This window comes from Salvia miltiorrhiza, chromosome 5 (assembly GCF_028751815.1).
Source record: "Salvia miltiorrhiza cultivar Shanhuang (shh) chromosome 5, IMPLAD_Smil_shh, whole genome shotgun sequence".
NCBI classification, from domain to species: Eukaryota; Viridiplantae; Streptophyta; class Magnoliopsida; order Lamiales; family Lamiaceae; genus Salvia; species Salvia miltiorrhiza.
This window is the reverse complement of record NC_080391.1, coordinates 1,499,095-1,520,725: the sequence shown is the minus strand read 5'-3', so window position 1 is coordinate 1,520,725 and position 21,631 is coordinate 1,499,095. Positions and strand designations below refer to the sequence as shown.

At 37.0% G+C, this 21,631-nt stretch overlaps 4 protein-coding genes across 6 annotated transcripts in view; 3 read left to right on the top strand and 1 right to left on the bottom strand.

Moving 5' to 3' along the window:
* Positions 1-20,326, top strand: part of LOC131026596 (putative late blight resistance protein homolog R1A-4) — a 43,850-nt gene extending 23,524 nt beyond the window's left edge. The window contains exons 1-3 of one of the 3 annotated variants that reach the window (XM_057956504.1): positions 17,163-17,492; positions 17,610-18,861; positions 19,070-19,276. In XM_057956504.1, the coding sequence (XP_057812487.1) occupies positions 17,698-18,861; positions 19,070-19,135 (1,230 nt within the window). In that variant the 5' untranslated portion in view covers positions 17,163-17,492; positions 17,610-17,697 and the 3' untranslated portion in view covers positions 19,136-19,276. Of the gene's footprint in view, positions 1-17,162; positions 17,493-17,609 lie in introns of those variants that run through there. The other 2 variants (XM_057956502.1, XM_057956503.1) reach the window with 2 other exon arrangements.
* The window catches only part of LOC131026599 (putative late blight resistance protein homolog R1A-10), a 73,208-nt gene extending 52,316 nt beyond the window's left edge, over positions 1-20,892 (top strand). Inside the window, exon 4 of the mRNA XM_057956509.1 lies at positions 20,407-20,892. The gene's annotated coding sequence lies outside the window, so the exon portion shown is untranslated. The remainder of the gene's footprint in view (positions 1-20,406) is intronic.
* Positions 5,095-7,698, top strand: LOC131024749 (putative late blight resistance protein homolog R1A-4). Its single transcript, XM_057954286.1, has 2 exons — positions 5,095-6,270; positions 6,835-7,698. Exons 1-2 carry the CDS (start codon positions 5,095-5,097, stop codon positions 7,696-7,698), a joined length of 2,040 nt encoding a protein of 679 aa, XP_057810269.1.
* LOC131026587 (putative late blight resistance protein homolog R1A-10) lies at positions 11,263-16,179 on the bottom strand. Its single transcript, XM_057956484.1, has 3 exons — positions 14,834-16,179; positions 11,540-13,776; positions 11,263-11,432 (listed from the first exon to the last, which is right to left on the bottom strand). Exons 1-2 carry the CDS (start codon positions 15,245-15,247, stop codon positions 11,569-11,571), a joined length of 2,622 nt encoding a protein of 873 aa, XP_057812467.1. The 5' UTR covers positions 15,248-16,179; the 3' UTR covers positions 11,263-11,432; positions 11,540-11,568.
* Positions 20,893-21,631: the final 739 nt, after the last annotated feature.

Here is a 21,631-nt window from a genome sequence, read left to right as displayed (position 1 = left end):
GATGCCGAGGCAATTAAGAAAAATAAGTGTGTGCATTTTCCACATCAAATACATATCTTAAGTTTGTGAAATGCTATTGTGTTTTAATTGCTAGTAAATTTGCATCAGTAAGTGAAACATATAACATTCTTCATTGTTTCAGCTCATTTAGGCTTTAGCTCTTGCCATCACTTAATTACAATCACTTAATTTTGAATATATCTATAAAACAAAACTATTAGACGCCATGTTATCCCATAATTTCAATTGTTGTATTATCATGTTGTCGGAGTTAGAGGGTTTTTTAAGACAATAACTTAGGTTGATTTGAAATTTAGGATAATAACTTTCGAACTTGTAAAAATAAGACATTAATTAATAAGTGTTGCATCCGCAGGACATTTATCGGCCAATTATCGAATTTTCGAACTTTCCCACATGGACCAAGCACATGACATCTTATTTGGAGCCGTAAAAATGACGTGCTTGCCACATAATCAATCATTCTGTGCGGGTTGTCATGTGCTTGGTCCGTGCAAAAAAGTCTCAAAATTCAATAATTGGCCCATAAATGTCCTGCGGGTGCAACGCTTATTAATTAGTGTCCTATTTTTACAAGTTCGAAAGTTATTGTCCTAATTTCCAAATCAACCTAAGCTATTGTCCTAAAAAATCCTCTGACTCCATGTTGTCGTATGAATGTAAGGATAGTGAAACCTGAGAGTTGAATTGTGTTTGTGTGAAAACATTAGTCCCTTGTTCAAGGATTGTAATTTTTCTGAGTTATGCATGATTTACATTTTGTTTTGATATTTTGTGTAAAGAAGGTTTAATATTGATATCGATAGCATGCAAAAACAAGCGGTCAATCTTCTCTTAACACTGTTTCATTTAATTTGGTAGTTGAAAAATATTAAAACCAACGTTGGTTTGGAAGCAGTTGTGATCATTTTCAACGCGCATAAAGACTTTGATCAATTGGTTGATTGCTTAATCTTTATAATCTCCTTTTGATGGCCGCGGCGGAAGGTTTCATTACGACGCCGACGAGCCGTGGTCCATCGAGCCGGTTGAGGGTGCTTTCGACTTGGAAATCGATCGATGTTGTTCATGAAATCGGGCACCTTTTAGGGCTCGGACATAGCTCAATTGATGTAGTGATTATGTAACTAATTGAGAGATGATTGAGGAAATTAAGTAAATTATACTTCCTCTGTTCTCAAATTATAACTTCATAGAAGGGAGGAACACGAGTTTTAAGACGAAAAAGTAAAAATAAATGAGAGATTCTATTTAAATTATATTATAATTGTAAATAAATATTATCATACTTTTTATGGCCTTGTAGTAAGGGAATCAATCTTATCTTATCTTATCATCATAACTAGGCTTCGGTTGCTTACTTTCTCGCTACTATTCTTCCACACAATTTCCCACACTAAAGGAAAAAATCCAATCGTAACACGTTTCTGCTCTACTTTCCACACTGAGCTCCAAAAAATATTTATTATACACATCTTTTCAAATAAAACAACCAAGGAGTTGGCTAGCTTTCTCTCACATTCACACTTTATGGCCTCATCATCAATAAAACAAGGAACATGGGAAGTGCTCCGGTTCCAACGGTCGCTGGGCACGGCAGGCGCTGGGTTGCTCCAGTTCCAGCAGTCGTTGGGCACCGGCAGCCAGTGCTGGGTTGCTCCGGTTCCAGCGGTAGTTGGGCTCCATCCGACGCTGGGTTGCTGTCTTACTAATTCCTATTAAGTCGATGAAAATCCACGAAAATCAATAAAAAAAAGTCAGCCAAACTCTGCATAGAGTCTATGATTTTCCTAAATCTACGAAAATCCATGGACTTTTTAAAATCCAAAAAAATCCAACATAATCTCAAACCAATACACCCCCTAAGTCTAAGAGGAGTCATATTCTTACTAGAATTCTTAGTATTTTGCCTATAAATAGAGGTTTATATTCATTATTCAAGGACAGACGATGTACGATGTAATCTCTCTCTCAAAGCATAGTGAAAACCCCAAGACACCACCCGTGGATGTAGATCTTTACGATCTCTACGTCTTTTTAGCTTTCCGTTACAACGTGATTTTTTTGGGCACAACACATATATATTTCAAAAATTTCACACTTCGTTATTATTTAATAAAATAAAAGTAACAGATTTAAATATCTTTGTATTTATAACCTTGTTAATTAATCATTATTTTCTTAACAAATCCATCGCATTCACTTAGAAAAATAAGTGAATATACCATGAGGTTATGATTGGTTGAGGGCATGTGTGTGTGGGGGAGCCTATGGATTAGAAAAAAAAATGCTAATTTTGTGGATATGCTTTCCACGAATCATGTTAATTTTTAGGCTTTGTGGATTAACTATGATTAGGTTAGGAAGGTAGAGACTATGATTAGCCTTTGCAATCAATTTATGATCAATTAAGTTTGTAGAAAATTTATACCTACTAAATAGGGTAAATGCCTCGTGGATGCCGCTTCACTTGCTTTGCAAACACTCGGAAAGCTGTTTCATTAAAAGCAAAGATGATTTTGAAGCAGCTCTCATAATTTTAAACTGGTTGATTGCTCAATCTTCACAGTTTAGTATAGGTTGCTTACTTTCTCTCTACTATTCTTCCACACAATTGGAAAAAATCCAATCGGAGCTAGGGGTGGGGCAGGGGGGTCACTGGCCCCCCTGGGATTTTAAAAAATAGTAGGTATATTTTCGTAATTTTAGTATTAAAAATAAAAAAAATATAAATTTATCTTCATACAGCTTTTGTGAGGTCTAAACGATGTTGTTCAGTTTTAATTAAAAATTTCTTTAAATAAGTAAGGGATGTATCATGTATTTGCACCATAATTTTCAATATTTAGTAATTTTATTGCAAACTATTTTCGTAATATGAATATTACGTGGATAATTAATCCACAAAAATTCCAAGTCAACAATCTGACGATCATAAAAAATTGTGAGGGACGAACTTGAAAAAATTGAAAAGATGGTGATTAATTCGCCACATTTAAAAATTCACGTTAAAATTGTTAAATTCAAAATAGTTCATGATTTTATTTGCCAAAATCCCAAGTTTTATCCATCTTCATTTTTTGAAGTTGTTTTGTATGAACGAAATGTATTTTTGTAATTTAAAAGATATTTATAATTGTGTTAGTATTATTTATTTCTAATTTATTTTAATTAATTTAATACTCCCTCCGTCCACGAAAAAGAGTCTTGTTTCCCCTCTTTTTTTTGTCCACAAAAAAGAGTCCTGTTTCACTTTTTATCCAATTTTACCCTTTTTCACTTCCATATTTACTTTATTTGCCATTCATGGACCCACCAAATAAATGATAAAGAATCTAATTACTCCATTAATTAAATCCTAATCTATTTTCTCAATTAAATCCTTCCCCCTTTTTTGGTTCGATGAAATGCATCATTTCATTTTTTTTCCATTTCTTTGGAACCTAATTTTCTTCCTCACTGTGCCGCCTTTCTCCGGCGAGGGTGACGCCTCTCTCCGGCGAGGTCGCCCCTCCTGATTTTCTTGGGGGTTTGACTTTATTTAACTTCACGCTGCATCTCGCTCGTCCAGATTTCTGAACGGCCTTCCCTCACCCTAATCTCGCGCGAATTGGAGCCGTCGCTGCAATTGTGAAGCGTCGTCGATGCTGTCTATTTCATTTTCGGCGACTCACAAGTATTGACGACGACGAGGAGGTTCTGCTCGGTTGAAGCTATTTCGGTGATCTCCTCGAGCGTGGAGGAGGTGAAACCCTCGGAAATTAGGGAGGGGATGAGGAAGGCGTACTCGAACCATAGGCCAAGGCGGTTGGTGAGGATCTCGAGGCGGGCTACGGGGTTGAGGGTGAGGTAGCGGGTGGGGAGGGGCGCGGTAGGGCTGGTAGACCTGTGGCGGCGGCGACTGCTGCTTCTGGTTCTGGTGGGGTGGAGGAATAAGAGAGGACAAGGGCCTGCAGATGCAACTCGCCGAGTCCGACCCGACGAAAAGTACCCGTTTCAATCTGGATCAGTTCAGTGAGAGTGTGAAATTCATCGAAGAAGGGGGGGATTGTGAAATTGAAGCTCGTCTTCGAATCTGCTCATTTTCTAAGATTAACCAAACACAATTAGTATAGGCTGAGCATATATCTATAATTATATTCACAATTCATAATTTTGTTCCCACTCTTGAATTAAAATGAAGTTTGAAATTTAAACTGAATTAAGATGAAAAATTGATCAAATAATTTTATTAAAATTAAAATTATTGGCATCAAAACTTAAATGAGGATTAAGGAGCTTTAAAAGCCATATTACCACTACCCCTATAAATTTACTTCTCTCTCCACTTACACCTACTTTAATAACTTTATTAAAACCCGTGCCGAGTCCCATTTGGGACTCTTTTTCATGGACGGAGGGAGTATATATATATATTTTTTTAAATGGACCCCCTGGAGCGAAAGTCTGGCTCCGCCCCTGGTAACACGTTTCTGCTCTACTTTCCACACTGAGCTCCAAAAAATATTTATTGGAGTGGGAAAGTGACAGTGACACTGTTTCATTTAATTTGGCAGTATTTTTTTTATTTTTTTTAACTCATTTTATTTGATAGTTGAAAAACATTAAAACCAAAGTTGATTTGATGCAGCTCTCATAATTTTCAAGTGGTTGATTGCTCATTCTTCATAATTAGAATCTTCGGTTGCTTTGTTTCTTGCTACTATTCTTCCACACAATTGCCTTCAAAATCATCAATAGATCCATTTTACCATTACATTATACACACATCTTTTCAAATCATTTACTAAAATTCTTGAATGTTTCTGAAATTGTATCAAAACCAGCTGCCGCTGCCGTCGACTTGCGCCAACTCCTCCACGAGAGGTACAGCAGAGAGCTGAGATTAATTTATCATTTGTTTCATCTGCATTTGCTTATTATAATTCCTTTTTCTTCTCTGTTTCTTCCATAGGCGACTGAATTTTATTCTGGGCTAATTGCAGTTTAGTTTAAGCTTCATTTTGGAGGAAAATTGCAGAGCTAAGCAATTTCATTTCAACAATATATCGTATCTCAGCTGATAATTTGGGTATGGCGGCTTATGGTGCAGCCACTTCTCTCAAGAATACGATTCAGCGTATTCTACAATCGTCTCGCATTTCTCTCGTGTCCCACTCTCCACTAATCTTACCGCCTGTCTACGACCAGATGGATCGATTGCAGAGAGTTCTGCAATTATTGGACAAGACCAGCTGCAGCAAGATCAGGACGGAGGTGAATGCTTTGGATGAACTTATAAAAGAGGCAGTTTGGGAATTCGAAGATTTACTCGAATCCCATCTCTTACCTCAGATTCTTCCACAACTCGAAAGTGAGAGACACAACTTGTCTTTCTCTGTAGATCTACAGAGTCTGCAACACCATGTTGATTGCTTTGTCGAGATGGTGAAGATGATGGAGGAAGAGTACATCATTGGCATAAAGAATATGCCTGAAGAAGAAGGTGAGCCTATTTCCTCAAGAATTGATTTTGGTGGAATCAAGTCAAAGATGGTTGGATTATCTTATGAATTTCAAAAAGCCGGAGATGATCTTCTTGAAGATAAACACTATTCGATTGTTGGGATGGCGGGCGTTGGAAAGACAACTCTTGCTAAACATATTTTTGAAGATCCATCAATTCAGAGCCATTTTGACTTTCGAATATGGGTCAAAGTGGGCAGAAAATACGAGCACAATGAACTATTATGCTGCGTTCTAGCTCAAGTGGCTCCCATTGCTTACCGAATGCTTGCCCAAGGAGACAATGATGATGAGGAATTAGTTGGACTATTGAAAGAAAAATTGCAGGATAAGAAATGTCTCATCGTGTTGGATGATGTTTGGGAGGAACAAGCAACATATCACTTGACAAATTGCTTGCAAGAAAATGATATGGTTGGAAGGATTAGGTACTTACTTACAAGTAGACAATATATAATATTCGAGGATCATGGGTATGAAAGAATGCGCTTGTTGAATGAAGAAGAAAGTAAGAAATTACTTGGTGAGAAGGTGTTTGGTCAGAAGGTGTTTAGTGAAGACGGTTTTCCTCTCCCACTTGAGGAACTAGGAGAGAAGATTGCCAAGAAATGTGAAGGTCTTCCTCTTATGATAGTCACGGTTGCAGAGCTCCTATCAAAAGCCGACAAGACCCCAGAATATTGGACAGAGGTACTCAAACAACATAGTTCAGTCTTCGTGGAAGCATATAATCAAATATCAGAGGTACTTTTCCCAAGCTATGAATACTTACCCCAACATTTAAAAATGTTTTTCCTATATATGGGAGCTTTCCCTCCATATATTGATCAGCATCCAGCCTGGATCAATTATCTGTTGAGTGCTGAGGGCTTTCTTGAACTAAATGTTGAAAAAAGTTTTCAAGGTTTATTGGAAAAGCTTTCTAAGTCATATCATCTTGTTCTCGACACAGAAAATTTGTGGTATTTACATAGACGGTATCGCGTGCATTCTTGTTGGCAGCACTTATGTAAGGTAGAAGCTAGTAGGATCAAGTTTCTACATGTCTTACGAGGTTGGAATGATGTAATAAGAGACCAGCGCCGCTTGTGTGCCCATCACAACAATTTATTTGGCTTCAAACAAGTGTATGATTTGATAAAAAGTGATTGTGCATCTATCGTCCGTTCTCTCCTTTGTTGGGGTCCTTATCACGCATATCCAATCCCAATACATGCCATGGGTTTCAAGTTGCTCAGGGTACTAGATGCTTTTTATGTCCGATTTTACCATATCCCAAATAAAATTTTGAAACTTGTTTGTCTGCAGTATCTTTCCCTAAGATGCAACGGGGAGCTCCCTCCTTCCATATCCAACCTTTTTCACCTTCAATTCTTGGTTATCGATCCACATATGTTTATTAGAAAGCGTGGAGTTCAGTCTTATATGCCTGTGCAAATTTGGGACATGCAAGAACTAGAGCATCTTTATATTTGGGGAATGGACCTACCAACCCCTAATACTGTTGATGCTACCTTGAACAAACTTACCATACTTGGCGGTGTGAGTGCAAACAGTTGTACAAGGGAAGTTCTCAAAAGAATTCCTAATTTAAAGGAATTAATGATTGAAGTGGAGTTGAAGCCTTATGATGATGATGATGATGAAAGAAACCCATTGAGTTGCTTGGGTTATATCTCCCAACTCCAGAATTTGGAGAAACTTAGATATCGGGTTAAGAATCCCGAGATAAAGTATAAGGGCAATACGATTCCTCTTTCAATGTTTCCATCAAGTCTCAAGGTATTATGGTTGTCTGGGTTAGGGGGGTATCCTTGGAATTACCTGAATGACATTGGTTCGCTGCTGCCAAATCTCGAGATTCTCTTGTTAGAACGTTATGCATTTCGAGGCCCAGAGTGGGAAATAACACCAGAGAGTTTTTTAAAACTTATTGAACTTCAAATTGGAGACACCGATTTGGTGCGATGGAGACCTCAACGTGGAAGCTTCCCGAACCTTCGTAGACTACGAATGAGTCATTGCTACAAATTACAACAGCTCGATTGGCCGTATGATCACTCTTGGATAGAGATCATTGATTTACTCGAGTGCAATCCTTTAGCCGTCGCTTGTGCCAAGGAATTAAAGGACAAGTTTTCCTTTCGACTTATCATCGAATCTTCTTTTTGAGGTCAAGTGAGTCCGCAACTTGCCTAACAGGTTAGTGTTACTACTTGGCAATATTACGTCTTAATGTTTCTGTTGTAGTCACAGTGTTTGAGATTGTCCATCTATCGATTTTCAGGTAAATGAAAGAGTCGATCGAAGGATTTTGTTGATGATTATGAAAATCTGAGTGCTGAATTTTGTTTGTAACCAAAATTGTTTGAAAGTTGGATTAGTGTGAAAACATCAATCCCTTGTTGAAGGATTAGTGTGCAAACATGTCTTACAAGTGAAGGGTACGTCGTCGTTTTGCAGTTCAGGCTAGCTTATTTATATATGTTGCTTCTGAATTGAGAGTTGCTTCCCCTGCCGCAGGTGAGTCTCTGCTGTCTGCGTTGGATTTTTTTAATTTAAGAATTACTGCTTCATGTCTACTAAAATCGAGTCATCAATAAGTGTATTATTTTTTCGAATAGCGAGTATTAAAATTCCACGACACATGTTTACTAAAGCAACATAAGCTAGGAACTTGCTTAATAAAACGTCGAAGCCTTTATATTACGAGCTGTTGATTTAAATTTTGATGTGTTTTTGTTATATTTTTAAATATCGAAATATAGATATATATCTTCTGTTATAGTCACAGGATTTGAGGTTGTCCATCTGTCAATATTCAGGCAAATGCGAGCTAGAGCCGATCGAAGGGGTCAGACGCTACGTTATCCCATAATTTTGATTTTATCTTTTTTTTTAATAGCTTAAAAATTTAAGATTTTGGCAATATACTACTCCCTCCGTCCCACTTCAATTGGCACACTTGCCTTTTTTGTTTGTCCCACTTCAATTGGCACTTTCCTAAAATAGTATGTGGTCCCTACTTTCTTCACTCACATACCCTACCTACTTTACACTCTTAACCCTTTCTTCTTAATCTCCGTGTCCAACTCAAAAGTGTCAATTGAAGTGGGACTGATGGAGTAGTAATTAATTTCTGGCTTCATACTGAAGGAGAAACTGTCTAGGAGTTTTTTGGGGATTTTGGTATTTTTGAGTTGTTTTTTTTTTGTTTTGAGATATATTTTGGAGTTGTTGAATAAAAAAGAAATGGGCCGAGGTGCTAAAATTAATAGATTAGGCCCAAAACTGGGGTGGTCTAATTCAATTATGTGATGGGCTTTGATAAGTTGGGCCATAGTAAATTACAAGGAGAATAGTAGTAATATTTTTAATGGCCTTTGATAACTTGGGCCATAGTTTATGGCGTCGTAATAAGGGACTCAATCTTCTCTCATCAATACGGTCCAAAAAATATTAATACGGTACAAATTCAATCTCAACCACACATGTGACTCTTTCTCCATTACATCAAAATTATCACCAATTTTATTAAATCCTGTGCCCAACCAAAGTGGTCCACTTTTGGTGGACGGAGGGATTATTATTTTTTGGCCATGGGATTCCTAGTCCAACCCAGCCAAGATTACGGGCGGGCCGACCCATTTTGACAACTCTAATTTTCCCTAGTATAGCATCTAAGGCCAAGTAATTGTTTGTCTGCACCATATACTAATGACGTTCTAATTATTTAAGGCCATTATCTTAGGGCTATTTGAAAAAATAGGCCACTATTTTTCGAACTTGCAAAAAATAGGCCAATTATTTTAGTTTTTGGCATTTTTAGACCACATGTGTACCCAATCAGGCTATTTTGGGCCACATTTTGACCCCAAAAAGTGGCCTAAAAATGCCAAAAACTAAAATAATTGGCCTATTTTTGCAAGTCTTAAAAATAGTGGCCTATTTTTGCAAATAGTTCTAAGATAATGGCCTTAAATAATTTTAAACTCTATACTAATTGATAATTGAAAATTTAGGTATAATCGAATTGAGTTTGTTGCAAACCAAAATTTTCATATCTCACACAATGACTACGTGGAAGGCAACATCTCAATACCACTCAGCTTAGGACTGAAATGATCAAAGCGGAGAAAGAAAAACGCAACACAATAGCATTACAAATCAGTTTTATACCCTAAGGATGCGTTCTCTTTGATGAATAAATTTATCATGGGAAAATGAGGGATAAAAAAAAATTATGTCTTTAAATGCCTCATTTCTTTTCCCTCATTTTATCCATCAAAGAGAACACACCCTAAAGAAATAAACCAAACAAGACCCACTAGTCCCTTGATGCAACATGCTTTAAATAAGCACTTTACTTCTCATTCTTCGACATCACCTGCAACATCAACTTCAAGCATAAAAAAACCATTGATGGCATACATATAAAAGTAGAATTTGTGCCAAATTAAAACTTATGGCATTTTATATAGAAGGGTTAATAGTGTTTTATGTCTCGAACTTTCAGCATTTTTCATAAAATGTTTCGAACTTTCATTTTCTCCTAAAAAGTCCCGAATTTTCAATTTTTTCCATAAAATGTCCCGCTATACAAAATTTGGTGATAGAAACCATATTAGGAACCTCGGTTGGTGGAAAATGTTGAAAGTTCGGGATTTTTTGTCATCTTTCCATCATTTTGTATAGCGGGACATTTTATGGAAAAAGTTGAAAGTTCGGGACTTTTTAAGAGAAAATAAAAGTTCGGGATATTTTATGGAAAATACTGAAAGTTCGGGACATAAAATACTATTAACCCTATATAGAATAAAGAACTAGAGGAATACAACTTATGCTTTATGTTGCCTTGGTCATTTAGAAAAAATATAAAAACTTTTATTTCCATATAATACCTGTACCTAATGCATATGTTGCTCATATCACTCACGTTAACTAATTAGTGAGGGAAAAAAAAAAAAAAAAACGTATACAGAAACACTACGTAGAATTCATGTTGTAACTGTATTAACTATCATAGAAAGATACTAAAAAGAATTTTAACTCACAATCAAGTGTTTATAGTCTAATTCCTTGCATAGATTATGATAGTATCTCTTAACATCCCATGCTGATTATTATTCTTCCAACTTCCCCTCATGTGGTGTGTCTGCTTGTGGTATAAACTTGAAGGACTAATATGCAATATTAGAACATTAAGTGGGCTGCTAAGCAAGGTTATATCAGAATTAGTTGGAGTTAGTTTTCAGCTGAGTTCAAAGCTGCGCTCTTGTATCTGCTTTCAGAATATGCGTCTAGGTTCATTTCTTCTTCTCTCACATATAAATTCCTTACTTTCCCATCTGTATTGTGATTTGATTTGTTACAGTTTGTTTAGCAAAATAGAGATAGAAAGAGAGTGAAATTGAGCTTCTTATTTGGTGATTTAGATAGCTTACTCTTTCGGTTTTCTTGTTTTTGATTTTCATTACTGTAACTTGTAAATTGTTTGAGTGATCTAGTAGTGAAATTCTTGGTTACTCCGTGGACGTAGATCGAAAGATCGAACCACGTAATTTTGGTGTTCTTGCTCGTTGTTTACTTTGTGTATTTCGCACATTCTCAATCCGACAACCACAACACCTCAGGCGCTAGCTTTCACCAAAAAACAAAAGAAAATAACAGTAGAAAATTTCGGAAGGAATGAACTCTGCTCGAAAGCTACTCAATTGTAGTGAAGAAAGTAAGAAATGCACAACCAAATGATCGTTATTAATGGTGAAACTAGATTGTTCAGTCATCATAAGCATAGAGACGAAAATGTTAGAGATACTTAAACATTTTTCATCTAATAAAGCACAACACCAACCATACATCCATATTGAAGAACTTGATCTCGCACTGTCATTGGCTCTATTCCCCTGCCTGCACACGGATGAAGACGTCATTGCCAATAAAATCTAAAGAATATTTTAAACTCTTCTTTAATTTGGCATTGAATCAAATCGCTGATACCAAATAATAAAACTTGCCTCTTAAGTGTAGCTACCAGCTCGATCACTTGGTATCACACGCAGGACCTACGATGAGATTGAATGGTACCTCAAATTTGCCTTTTGGTTTTCCCTTCTTTGCTTCTTCGATCTTCTTGGCCGACTGAACTGCAGAAAAGCGAACGCGATCTATTTCCAATTTCTCAAGATGTGTTCCCAAACACTCTGGAATTTCTTTGAGGTTTTCACAGTTCTTAACCACAAGAATCCTGAGCTTAGGAAAGGAGCCAGTTGAGGCCTCCCAAAGAACTAGATTTGTGTTTAAAATCAGCAAGAGTTGGAGATTAGGAAAGCTGTCAAGACCAAGATTCCACGGGAGTCCAACGAATGCGTTGTCTTTCAACTTCAGGGCCTCGAGGCTTCTGATCGTTGCCAACGTGGACATGTGCTGCCAACCCAGGAATGTATTAGTTAATGTCAGCCTCTTGAGAGATGGCGGGAAACGATTCTGTGGGGGAAGGCTGTGCAGCTTATCTTCGGATGTCTGTTCATAAGTTACACTATTCACCAGCTTCAACTTTTCCAGTTGATGAAGGTTTTCTAGGAACTTATTTTCAAAAACAATGGCCACTTTACCAGAAATCCCCAAGGCCTTGAGGTTTTTAGCCCTTTTGGAGACGGCCTCCGTGCAACATTCGGGTGCCAATCTATTCAACGTATGAAGGTTCTGCCCTGCATCACCTTTCCATTTATTGTCGAGGACAATGGCTGCTCTTGTCTTGAGATACCTCAACCGCACCATTCTCCACATATTTGCTTTCATTGTAATGGAACGAGACTTGGTCTCGACTACAAGAGATTGTAGGTTCCATAGCTGGGTGATTGGTTCTGGAAGAATTTTCAGAGATTCAATATATAGGGTGAGGTACCTAAGATGAATTAGTTTGGTAATCTTTGCTGGAAATTGGTTGAATATGATGCACTTGGACTCCAGAATCCTAAGCTTTCTGAAGCCATCTGGTATAACTGTTATGTATTGTGGCTCCAACTCCACAGGCCGCTCGTAGAAACACAAAAATGAACGAACGTGTGGACCACGCGGGCTTTCCTGCAGGAACTTTGAGAGATTGGAGCGGAAACAAAGACGATGAGAGTCTTTTACCTCAGAAACTGGAGGTTCAAGTGCGCCTGTCTTGGATATTTTAATCTCGTGACATAAATTCTCGTCCTTGGATATTTTTATGCAGAACGCACGTATCATATCATGAACCTGGCACGTTTTAACTTTGCCCATGTGATTAGTTTTCTCGACCTTTAACAAGTTCCTGCAAATGAGATCATTCATATTATCTTCAGCGCTTTCCTCCAAGCTTTTCCCGTTTCTCGGAAGTACATACCCTTCTGAAATCCACAGACCGCACAACATCTTAGCTGGAATCTCATAATCTTCTGGAAATACACCCAAGAAAACAAAACATTCTCTCAAGTCATCTGGCAACCTTTGGTAGCTCAACTCTACAGCTTCTGTTATGCGCTGCGTTTTGTCATCTTGTAGGGCACCACTCACATTTGTAGACACCGTCTCCCATTCACTCGCAGCCGTGGATCGAGATTTCGTGAGTTGGTCGAAGAGGATACCTCCGATCACAACTATAGTCAGTGGCACTCCATCACACTTCTTGGCTATAACGTAACCAACGGTGCTCAGTTCTGGCGGGCAGTCTTCCAAACCAAACACCTCGTATTGGAGGAGCTCCCAACTTTCATCATCATCTAGGAACTTTAGATTGTGGGGAGCTTTGTAGACTCTGGATTTCTCTCCCACGTCTGTTTCTCGGGTGGTGATGAGGACTTTAGCCTCCCCATTGTCTACTGGAAGCACCTCCTTGATCTTGTCCCACGCAACGACACTCCACACGTCGTCTAAGACTAACAAGAATTTCTCTTTCTCCAAACACGCGCGAACTGTTTGAGCCAAGTCGTTGAAATTGAGACTGGACGTGTCTTGGCTGGGGAAGAATCTTTTCAGGATTTCGAGGAACACATCCCTGCTGTTGAACACTTGAGAGATGTTAACCCAAATACGAATGGGGAAATGATAACCGATTTGATCGCTCTGATAAATCTTCCATGCCAATGTTGTCTTCCCCTGTCCAGGTATGCCCACGATCGAGATAACATCGAGCTTATCTGTTTTTTCCTTGAGATAGGCACTTATGGTAGCTTCTTCCTTGTCAAATCCTACTACTCTGTTTTGTCTGATTGGTGTATCCTGTGTGAATGTTACAGAAAGTAAGAATGGCCGCCAACACCAATTTAAACAAGGGAGGATAAGGTGTATGATGTCAAGTTGAATCCTCCGTCATAAGACTTTGTGCATGCATAGAAAATATTTTTCATAAGCAAAGTTTGTACAACCTATTTATTTTCAAAAAACAAAGATCAAATATAGGCTATATAGCCAGCAAACTAAAAATGATGTAGTAATAGAAAGTGTGTTGGGACCACACGAAAAGAAATACGACTCAACTTTGTTGAGATGAAGAGAGTAATAGAATCCATTCAATTTTATTTACATTTAAAATGAGTCTTACATCACTAAAAAAAACTTTACTTACATTTTTATTAAAATTTATGCAGTGTATAATGTGTCAATTTTGTTTGTGGACACAGGGAGTCATTCTCAACTTCTCATCGTTGCTCCATATTAATTTTAGAATTAAAATGATAATCTATACCTATTATAAAAGAGCCTTTTTTTACAAAATTTGATTTGTCTATTATGTCCCTCATATATATACTTAATGTAATGTCAATTGTGTAATTTAATATATTACACATATAATATATCTATAAATATATTATGGTTTATCCTTTATATTTTAATAATTATTTAAGTAGTAGCATCCATTAGGACTCTTCATCATATAAGTTACTAGTATTTTTTATTATATAATTTTAATAATTTAGAATTAATAAATACAAAGAATTATAATTTTAATTTTGCTAGAATCTTTGGAATTAAAATTAATGATGTAAAGATGAAACCTATAAAATAAATACGAAGACAAAATTAGGTGATGTTTATTTAAATAAAATTAATTTCTTTATTTTATTTTATGAGTTCAATAACATTATACTTTTAAAATATTAATCAATAATTGGGTCAAAAAATACATCAAAACGATAAATATTGCTATAAAATGAAATAAAATATAAATTTACACTCATAAAAATTTATTCATTAAAATAATTCTTTTTTACGAGCGAACGCACGTAATCTCTGCTAGTAAAAAGAAAATGGAAATAGGATGAGAATGAGTATGTACCCCTTTTGACACAGTCAATGAATCTTGGACGCCTGCAGATTTGAAATCGAATGTAGCAAACTTGTCAAGCAATGGTTTGACTTTGTCTTCTCTAATAGATCTCACCTCCTTGGCGAGGCTCACATTTTTCAAACCCACAGAGCGGTGGAAGGATTTCTTGGCGATGGCGTTGGTGAAGCATTTGTCTATGGTGTCCTCGACCGCGTACACCGCATCCCTCGTCTGCCTCTCCAGTATCCTCAACGGATCTTCCTTCTTCTTCTTCTCCGCCATCTGCTTGAGGAAACCTTTGAGTAAAGCCAGGTCGCTCTTCAGCTGCTCCAACTCATTCTCCGCTCCGAAGATCAGATCGGCGTAACCTATCACCACCTCCTTCACTTGCTCCAGCAAGAATGCCACTGCAGCCTCCCCCATCTCAATTCTCAAAGGGAGAGAGAGTGTGTGTGTGTGTGAGAGAGAGAGAGAGAGTGGTTATTGTAGTTGAAAGTTCAAACTATGGCCTTATTGTGGGGCTGAGCATTCGGGCAGTTTGGGTTGAAAACGAACCGTAGTGGAAAAATCTGAACCCAAACCGCCCCTAAATTTTTAAACCGAACCAAACCGTTTCAATTGCTCAAACCGATTCAAAGGGAGAGTGTGTGGGTGTGAGAGAGGTTATTCTAGTAGGGAATATAGTAGGAATGAGCAACGAAGATAACTCACGTTCCACAAAAAAGTCCAATAATTGAGGAGAGAGAAAAAAAACATTTGCGCAAACTTGCACTGATATTGATATCGAGGTCAATTGTTTCACACTCTACGGATAAATTTCTTTGGCATTTTCTTGGGCGGAGGATGTTCGGCACTGGTATCTTTGCACAGAGTCTCGTGGGCGTTACATTACAGACTATCCATTCACAGCACGTTGATGCTCGATTTGAAGAGCAGCAGCAGCTTCAAGAGGAGCGTGAACATAAACTCCGATTGGAGGAATCACTTCGAGTAACTAATGAGATGTTTCAGCAGTTCATGAGGTCCCAGCAGGCAGCAGTCGAGGAATAGTGGCCCAGGAGGTTCAGACTTACCAGAAGACAATCCTTAGCCTTGATGTAGTTTATTTAGTACCTTTTTGATACATTATTATGATATTTAGCTTTGATGTAGTTTATTTCGTAACTTTTGATACATTATTATAATATTTACATATGGACATATTGTTGGACATTGAACAATGTTGAATGAAATTAAAAATTTAAAATTATGTTTAGATTATGAAAAGATGTTATTGTGGTTGGATTTATTGATAAAAAGATTGTCGTCACTAGGTACGTCAAAAATAAAAATTAAATATTAATAAAAAATAAAAAATTACCGAGGGATTACCGAGGGAAATCTCCCTCGATATTTTAATAAAAAGTGTCCGAAAATTACCGAGGAAAATGTTCCTCGGTGAATTTAGAAAAATTACCGAGTGATTTTCCCTCGGTAAAATTAATACTCAGCCGATACTTGACCCGACGTAAAAGTTAGCAAGGGATAATTCCCTCGGTAAAAAATTAATTTTTTGTTGTGATTTTACATAAGAAATTTTCCTATAGAAATTTTATACGTTGACTTTTTTATGAGTTCGTGCAAAAGTTGTTTCCATTGGTTGTCATTAAATAAAAAGTAATGTTAATTGTCGATAAGGCACTCTCTTTTGTTTTCATCTTTGTATGATGTAGAATTGTGAATTGCTTATTTAATTATATATTAGATACCTTTTGTAATTCTAAAAAAGTACTACTCCCTCTGTCCACAATTTAAAGCCCCACTTTGGTGTGGGTACGGAGACTAAGAAAACTGAAAAAGATTATGCAGATGAAATATAAGGATAGTTGACTAAAATGATAAAGGTAGTTGACTAAAGTGATAAAGGTGTTGTGAGTGGGTCCACTAGTGATAAAGTGTAGTAAATATAGAATATCAAAATGATAAATGTGTTTTAAGGTGAGTCCATTAGTGGCAAATGGTAGTAAATATAAGAAAAGAAGAGGAGTAAAAAAGTACAAAAGTCATAATAGGGCTTTAAATTGTGGACAAAAATTTAAGAGCAAGTAGGGCTTTAAATTGTGGACGGAGGGAGTATCATCTTTACAATCCAACTTTTAAAAAAAAAAAGTAATGTTATTGTAATTAAAAAAAAATATTACGAACGACAATGATGGAATTGTTTTTTTTTTTTTTGCAATTTTATTTTATTTTATTTAAATTATTGTAATTTTTTAAATTCATATATGGTTAATTTTTTTATTTTAATTAAAATTTTATTGTTAAAATTAAATACATACACACATGGAATTGATAAGCTTGGGCTAGGACCCAATATAATTATATATAGGATATTTTATTATTAGCTTTATTGGCGTGCGTTTTCTTTTACGAAAACTAGTGGAAGCCATGTGTTTTCACACTTCTTTCATAATTTTCAAGTGGTTGATTGCTCATTCTTAATAATTACAATCTTCGGTTGCTTTGTTTCTTGCTACAATTCTTCCACACAATTGCATTCAAAATCATCAATAGATCGATTTTACCATTACATTATACACATCTTTTCAAATCATTTACTAAAATTCTTGAATGTGGTTTTGAATGTTTATGAAATTGTATCAAAACCAGCTGCCGCCGCCTTCGAGAGGTAAGCAGAGAACTGAGATCTATCATTTATTTCGTCTGCGTTTGCTTATTATAATTCCTTCTTCTTCTTCTTCGTTTCTTTCTTAGGCGACTGAATTTTATTCTGGGCTGATTGCAGTTTAGTTCAAGCTTCATTTTGGAGGAAAATTGCAGAGCTAAGCAATTTCATTTCAACAATATATCGTATCTCAGCTGATAATTTGGGTATGGCGGCTTTTGGTGCGGCGGCTTCTCTCAAGAATACGATTCTGCGTATTCTACACTCGTCTCGCATTTCTCTCGTTTCCCACTCTCCACTAATCTTACAGCCTGTCTACGACGAGATGGATCGCTTGCAGAAAGTTCTGCTAAAATTGGACGAGACCAGCTGCAGCAAGATCAGGACAGAGGTGAATGCTTTGGATGAACTCATAAAAGAGGCAGTTTGGGAATTCGAAGATTTACTCGAATCCCATGTCTTACCTCAGATTCTTCCACAACTCCAAAGCGAGAGACACAACTTGTCATTCTCTGTAGATCTGCAAAGTCTGCAACACCATGTTGATTGCTTCGTCGAGATGGTGAAGATGATGGAGGAAGAGTACACTAATGAAATGGAGAATATGGCTGAAGAAGAAGGCGAGCCTATTTCCTCAAGAATCGATTTTGGTGGAATCAAGTCAAAGATGGTTGGAAGATCTTATGTATTTCAAAGAGCCAGAGATAATCTTCTTGAAGAAAAACACTATTCGATTATTGGGATGGCGGGCATTGGAAAGACAACTATTGCTAAACATATATTTGAAGATCCATCAATTCGGAGCCATTTTGAGTTTCGAGCATGGGTCAAAGTGGGTAGAATATGCGAACCCAATGAATTATTACGCTGCGTTCTAGCTCAAGTGGATCCCAACGCTTACCGAATGCTTGCCCAAGGAGACGATGATGGTGAGGAATTAGTTGGTCTATTGAAAGAAAAATTGCAGGGTAAGAAATGTCTCATCGTGTTGGATGATGTTTGGGAGACACAAGCAATACGTCGCATGATAAATTGCTTGAAAGAAGGGAATATTCGTGGAGGGATTGGATACTTGCTTACAAGTAGACAACAAATAACACACCCGCAGCTTACGGGCATAAGACTGAGATTGTTGAATGAAGAAGACAATAAGAAATTACTTGGTGAGAAGGTGTTCAGTGAAGACGGTTTCCCTCGCCAACTTAAGGAACTAGGAGAGAAGATTGCAAATAAATGTGAAGGCCTTCCTCTTATGACAGTCACGGTTGCAGAGCTTCTATTAAAAGCCGACAAGACCCCAGAATACTGGACTGAGGTAGCCTGCAAACAACACAACTCACTTTTTGAGGATGCATATAATCAAATATCAGAGGTACTTTTCCCAAGTTATGACTACTTACCCCAACATTTAAAAATGTTTTTCCTCTATATGGGAGCTTTCCCTCCATATGCTGATCAGAATTCAGGCTTTATCAATTCTCTGTTGAGTGTCGAGGGCTTTCTTGAATTGAATGTTGAAAAGAGTTTTCAAGGTTTTTGGGAAAAGCTTTCTAAGTCGTATCATCTTGTTCTCGACACAGAAAATTCTTGGTATTTGGAGAGACGGTATCGCGTGCATTCTTGTTGGCAGCACTTATGTAAGGTAGAAGCTAGTAGGATCAAGTTTCTACATGTCTTACGAGATTGTGATGATGTGACAAACGACCAGCGTCGCTTGTGTGCCCATTACAACAATTTATTTGCCTTCCAACAAGTGTATGATTCGATAAAAAGTGATTGTGCATCCATTGTCCGTTCTCTCCTATGTCATGGTCCTTATCACCCGTATCCAATCCCAATACATGCCATGGGTTTCAAGTTGCTTAGAGTACTATGTGCTCTTAGAGTTCGATTTTACCATATCCCAACTGAAATTTTGAAACTTGTTTGTCTGCGGTACCTTGCCCTAACTTGCAACGGGGAGCTCTCTCCTTCCATATCCAACCTTTTTCACCTTCAATTCTTGATTATCAGGCCACATATGTACATTAAAAAGCGTGGAGTTCAGTTTTATATGCCTGTGCAAATTTGGGACATGCAAGAACTAGAGCATCTTGAGATAATTGGAAGGGACCTACCAACCCCTAATACTGATGATGCTACCTTGAACAAACTCAGCGGACTTTATGGTGTGAGTGCAAACAGTTGTACAATGGAAGTTCTCAAAAGAATTCATAATTTAAAGGAATTAAGGATTGTAGTGGAGTTGAAGCCTTATGATGATGATGATGATGAAAGAAACCCATCGAGTTGCTTGGGTTATATCTCCCAACTCCAGAATTTGGTCTCACTTGAATATTGGGTTAGGAATCCCGAGATAAAGTATGAGTGTAATACGATTCCTCTTTCAATGTTTCCATCAAGTCTCAAGGTGTTATGGTTGTTTGGGTTAGGGGGATATCCTTGGAATTACATGAATGACATTGGTTCGCTGCTACCAAATCTCGAGATTCTCATATTAAAACACTATGCATTTCGAGGCCCCGAGTGGGACATAACACCAGGGAGTTTTTTGAAACTTATTGAACTTCGAATTGAAGACACCGATTTGGTGCGATGGAGACCTCAACGTGGAAGCTTCCCGATGCTTCGTAGACTAAGCATGTGGGATTGCTACAAATTACAACAGCTCGATTGGCCGTATGATCACTCTTGGATAGAGATCATGGGTTTAGTCAACTGCAATCCTTTAGTTGTCGCTTGTGCCAATGAATTAAAAGACAAGTATTCCTTTCAACTTGGAGTCAAATCTTCATTTTGAGGTCAAGTGAGTATGCAACTTGCCAAACTGCAGGTTAGTGTTACTACTTTGCAATATTACGTCTTAATGTTTCTATTATAGTCACAGTGTTTGAGATTGTCATCTATCGATTTTCAGGCAAATGAAAGAGCCGATGGAAGGATTTTGTCGATGGTTATGAAAACCTGAGTGCTGGATTGTGTTTGTAACCAATACTGTTTGAAAGTTGGATTAGTGTGAAAACATTAGTCCCTTGTTCAAGGATTTATGTGAAAACATGTTTTACAAGTGAAGGTACGTCGTCGTTTTGCAATTCAGAGTTGCTTCCCCTGTTGCCGGTGAGTCTCTACGTTGGATTTTTTAAGGCACAGAGTTGCTTCCCCTGCTTATTGTCATCTTATTTTTGAGAACACATGTTGTTATTGTTGTCTTCTTTCTTATTTTTATTTCTTTGAGGTTTAGTTTACATTTTCTTTGAAATTTAAAAGTTGTTGGCTGAAAAGCCATGATTTGGTGGGAGTTTGTATTAACAAAATTATTGTGGTAATTAAGTTTGTTCTTCTCTATTGTAAATAAATAACTGCAGAGATGTTGTTGATTTAGCTATGAAGAGAATCTGATTAAGAGCTCTTGTTGTCAAAGAAGAAAATAATTCATTAATTATCATTCATAAAATTTCTAAAGCATTTATCAGCTAACCTATTACCTATCAATTAACATAGACCAATTGGGCTTCTCGATATAGTAAGCAAAATTTCGGCCCAAAGCAAAATCAAGGCCCAACTCCATCATTTATCATTTAAATTCTGTCTCACTATAAATTAGGCATCAAATTCAACTCAATTTCTTTAAAAGACATTCAAAATCCATGGCACTTTAGATATTCCACCGGTTATCTTGTTATATGAAAAGTGATATATATTTTAACATAATATGGAATTTTAACTAAGAGAACGTGTGTGGAAAAAGGGGGGAAAAATATATGTATTTCATCATTTTCCATCAAAGAGAATGCATCTTAAGACTTTATTAAATTGGTTCAAAACGAGACAGATATAATACCGAGACACAAAAAAATTATAGAACGATCGACATCGTCTGAAACGCCATCACTATTCCCACATGCTTTGCATCGAGATCTGGCATTGAGAGCTGTTGGCTTTTGATCCCATTTGCCCAATTCCAACATTAATTTTCTCATATCCCATAATTGCAAACTATTATTTATTCCACCCATTCCCTCATGTTTTCTTACTACATATTACTCCCTCCGTTTATGATTTATGAAAACTATGATGATTTAGTTTGACATAAGTTTTAATGTAATATTTGATAAATTTTATGTAGTGAAAAGAAGAGTATA

Excerpts from the sequence above, each read along its gene's own strand:
- LOC131024749 (XM_057954286.1), top strand. The coding sequence starts at position 5,095 with ATGGCGGCTTATGGTGCAGCCACTTCTCTCAAGAATACGATTCAGCGT. Across the intron at positions 6,271-6,834 it reads CATATAATCAAATATCAGAG|TATCTTTCCCTAAGATGCAA; the intron begins GTACTTTTCCCA and ends GTTTGTCTGCAG.
- LOC131026587 (XM_057956484.1), bottom strand. The coding sequence starts at position 15,247 with ATGGGGGAGGCTGCAGTGGCATTCTTGCTGGAGCAAGTGAAGGAGGTG. Across the intron at positions 13,777-14,833 it reads CATTGACTGTGTCAAAAGGG|GATACACCAATCAGACAAAA; the intron begins GTACATACTCAT and ends ACATTCACACAG.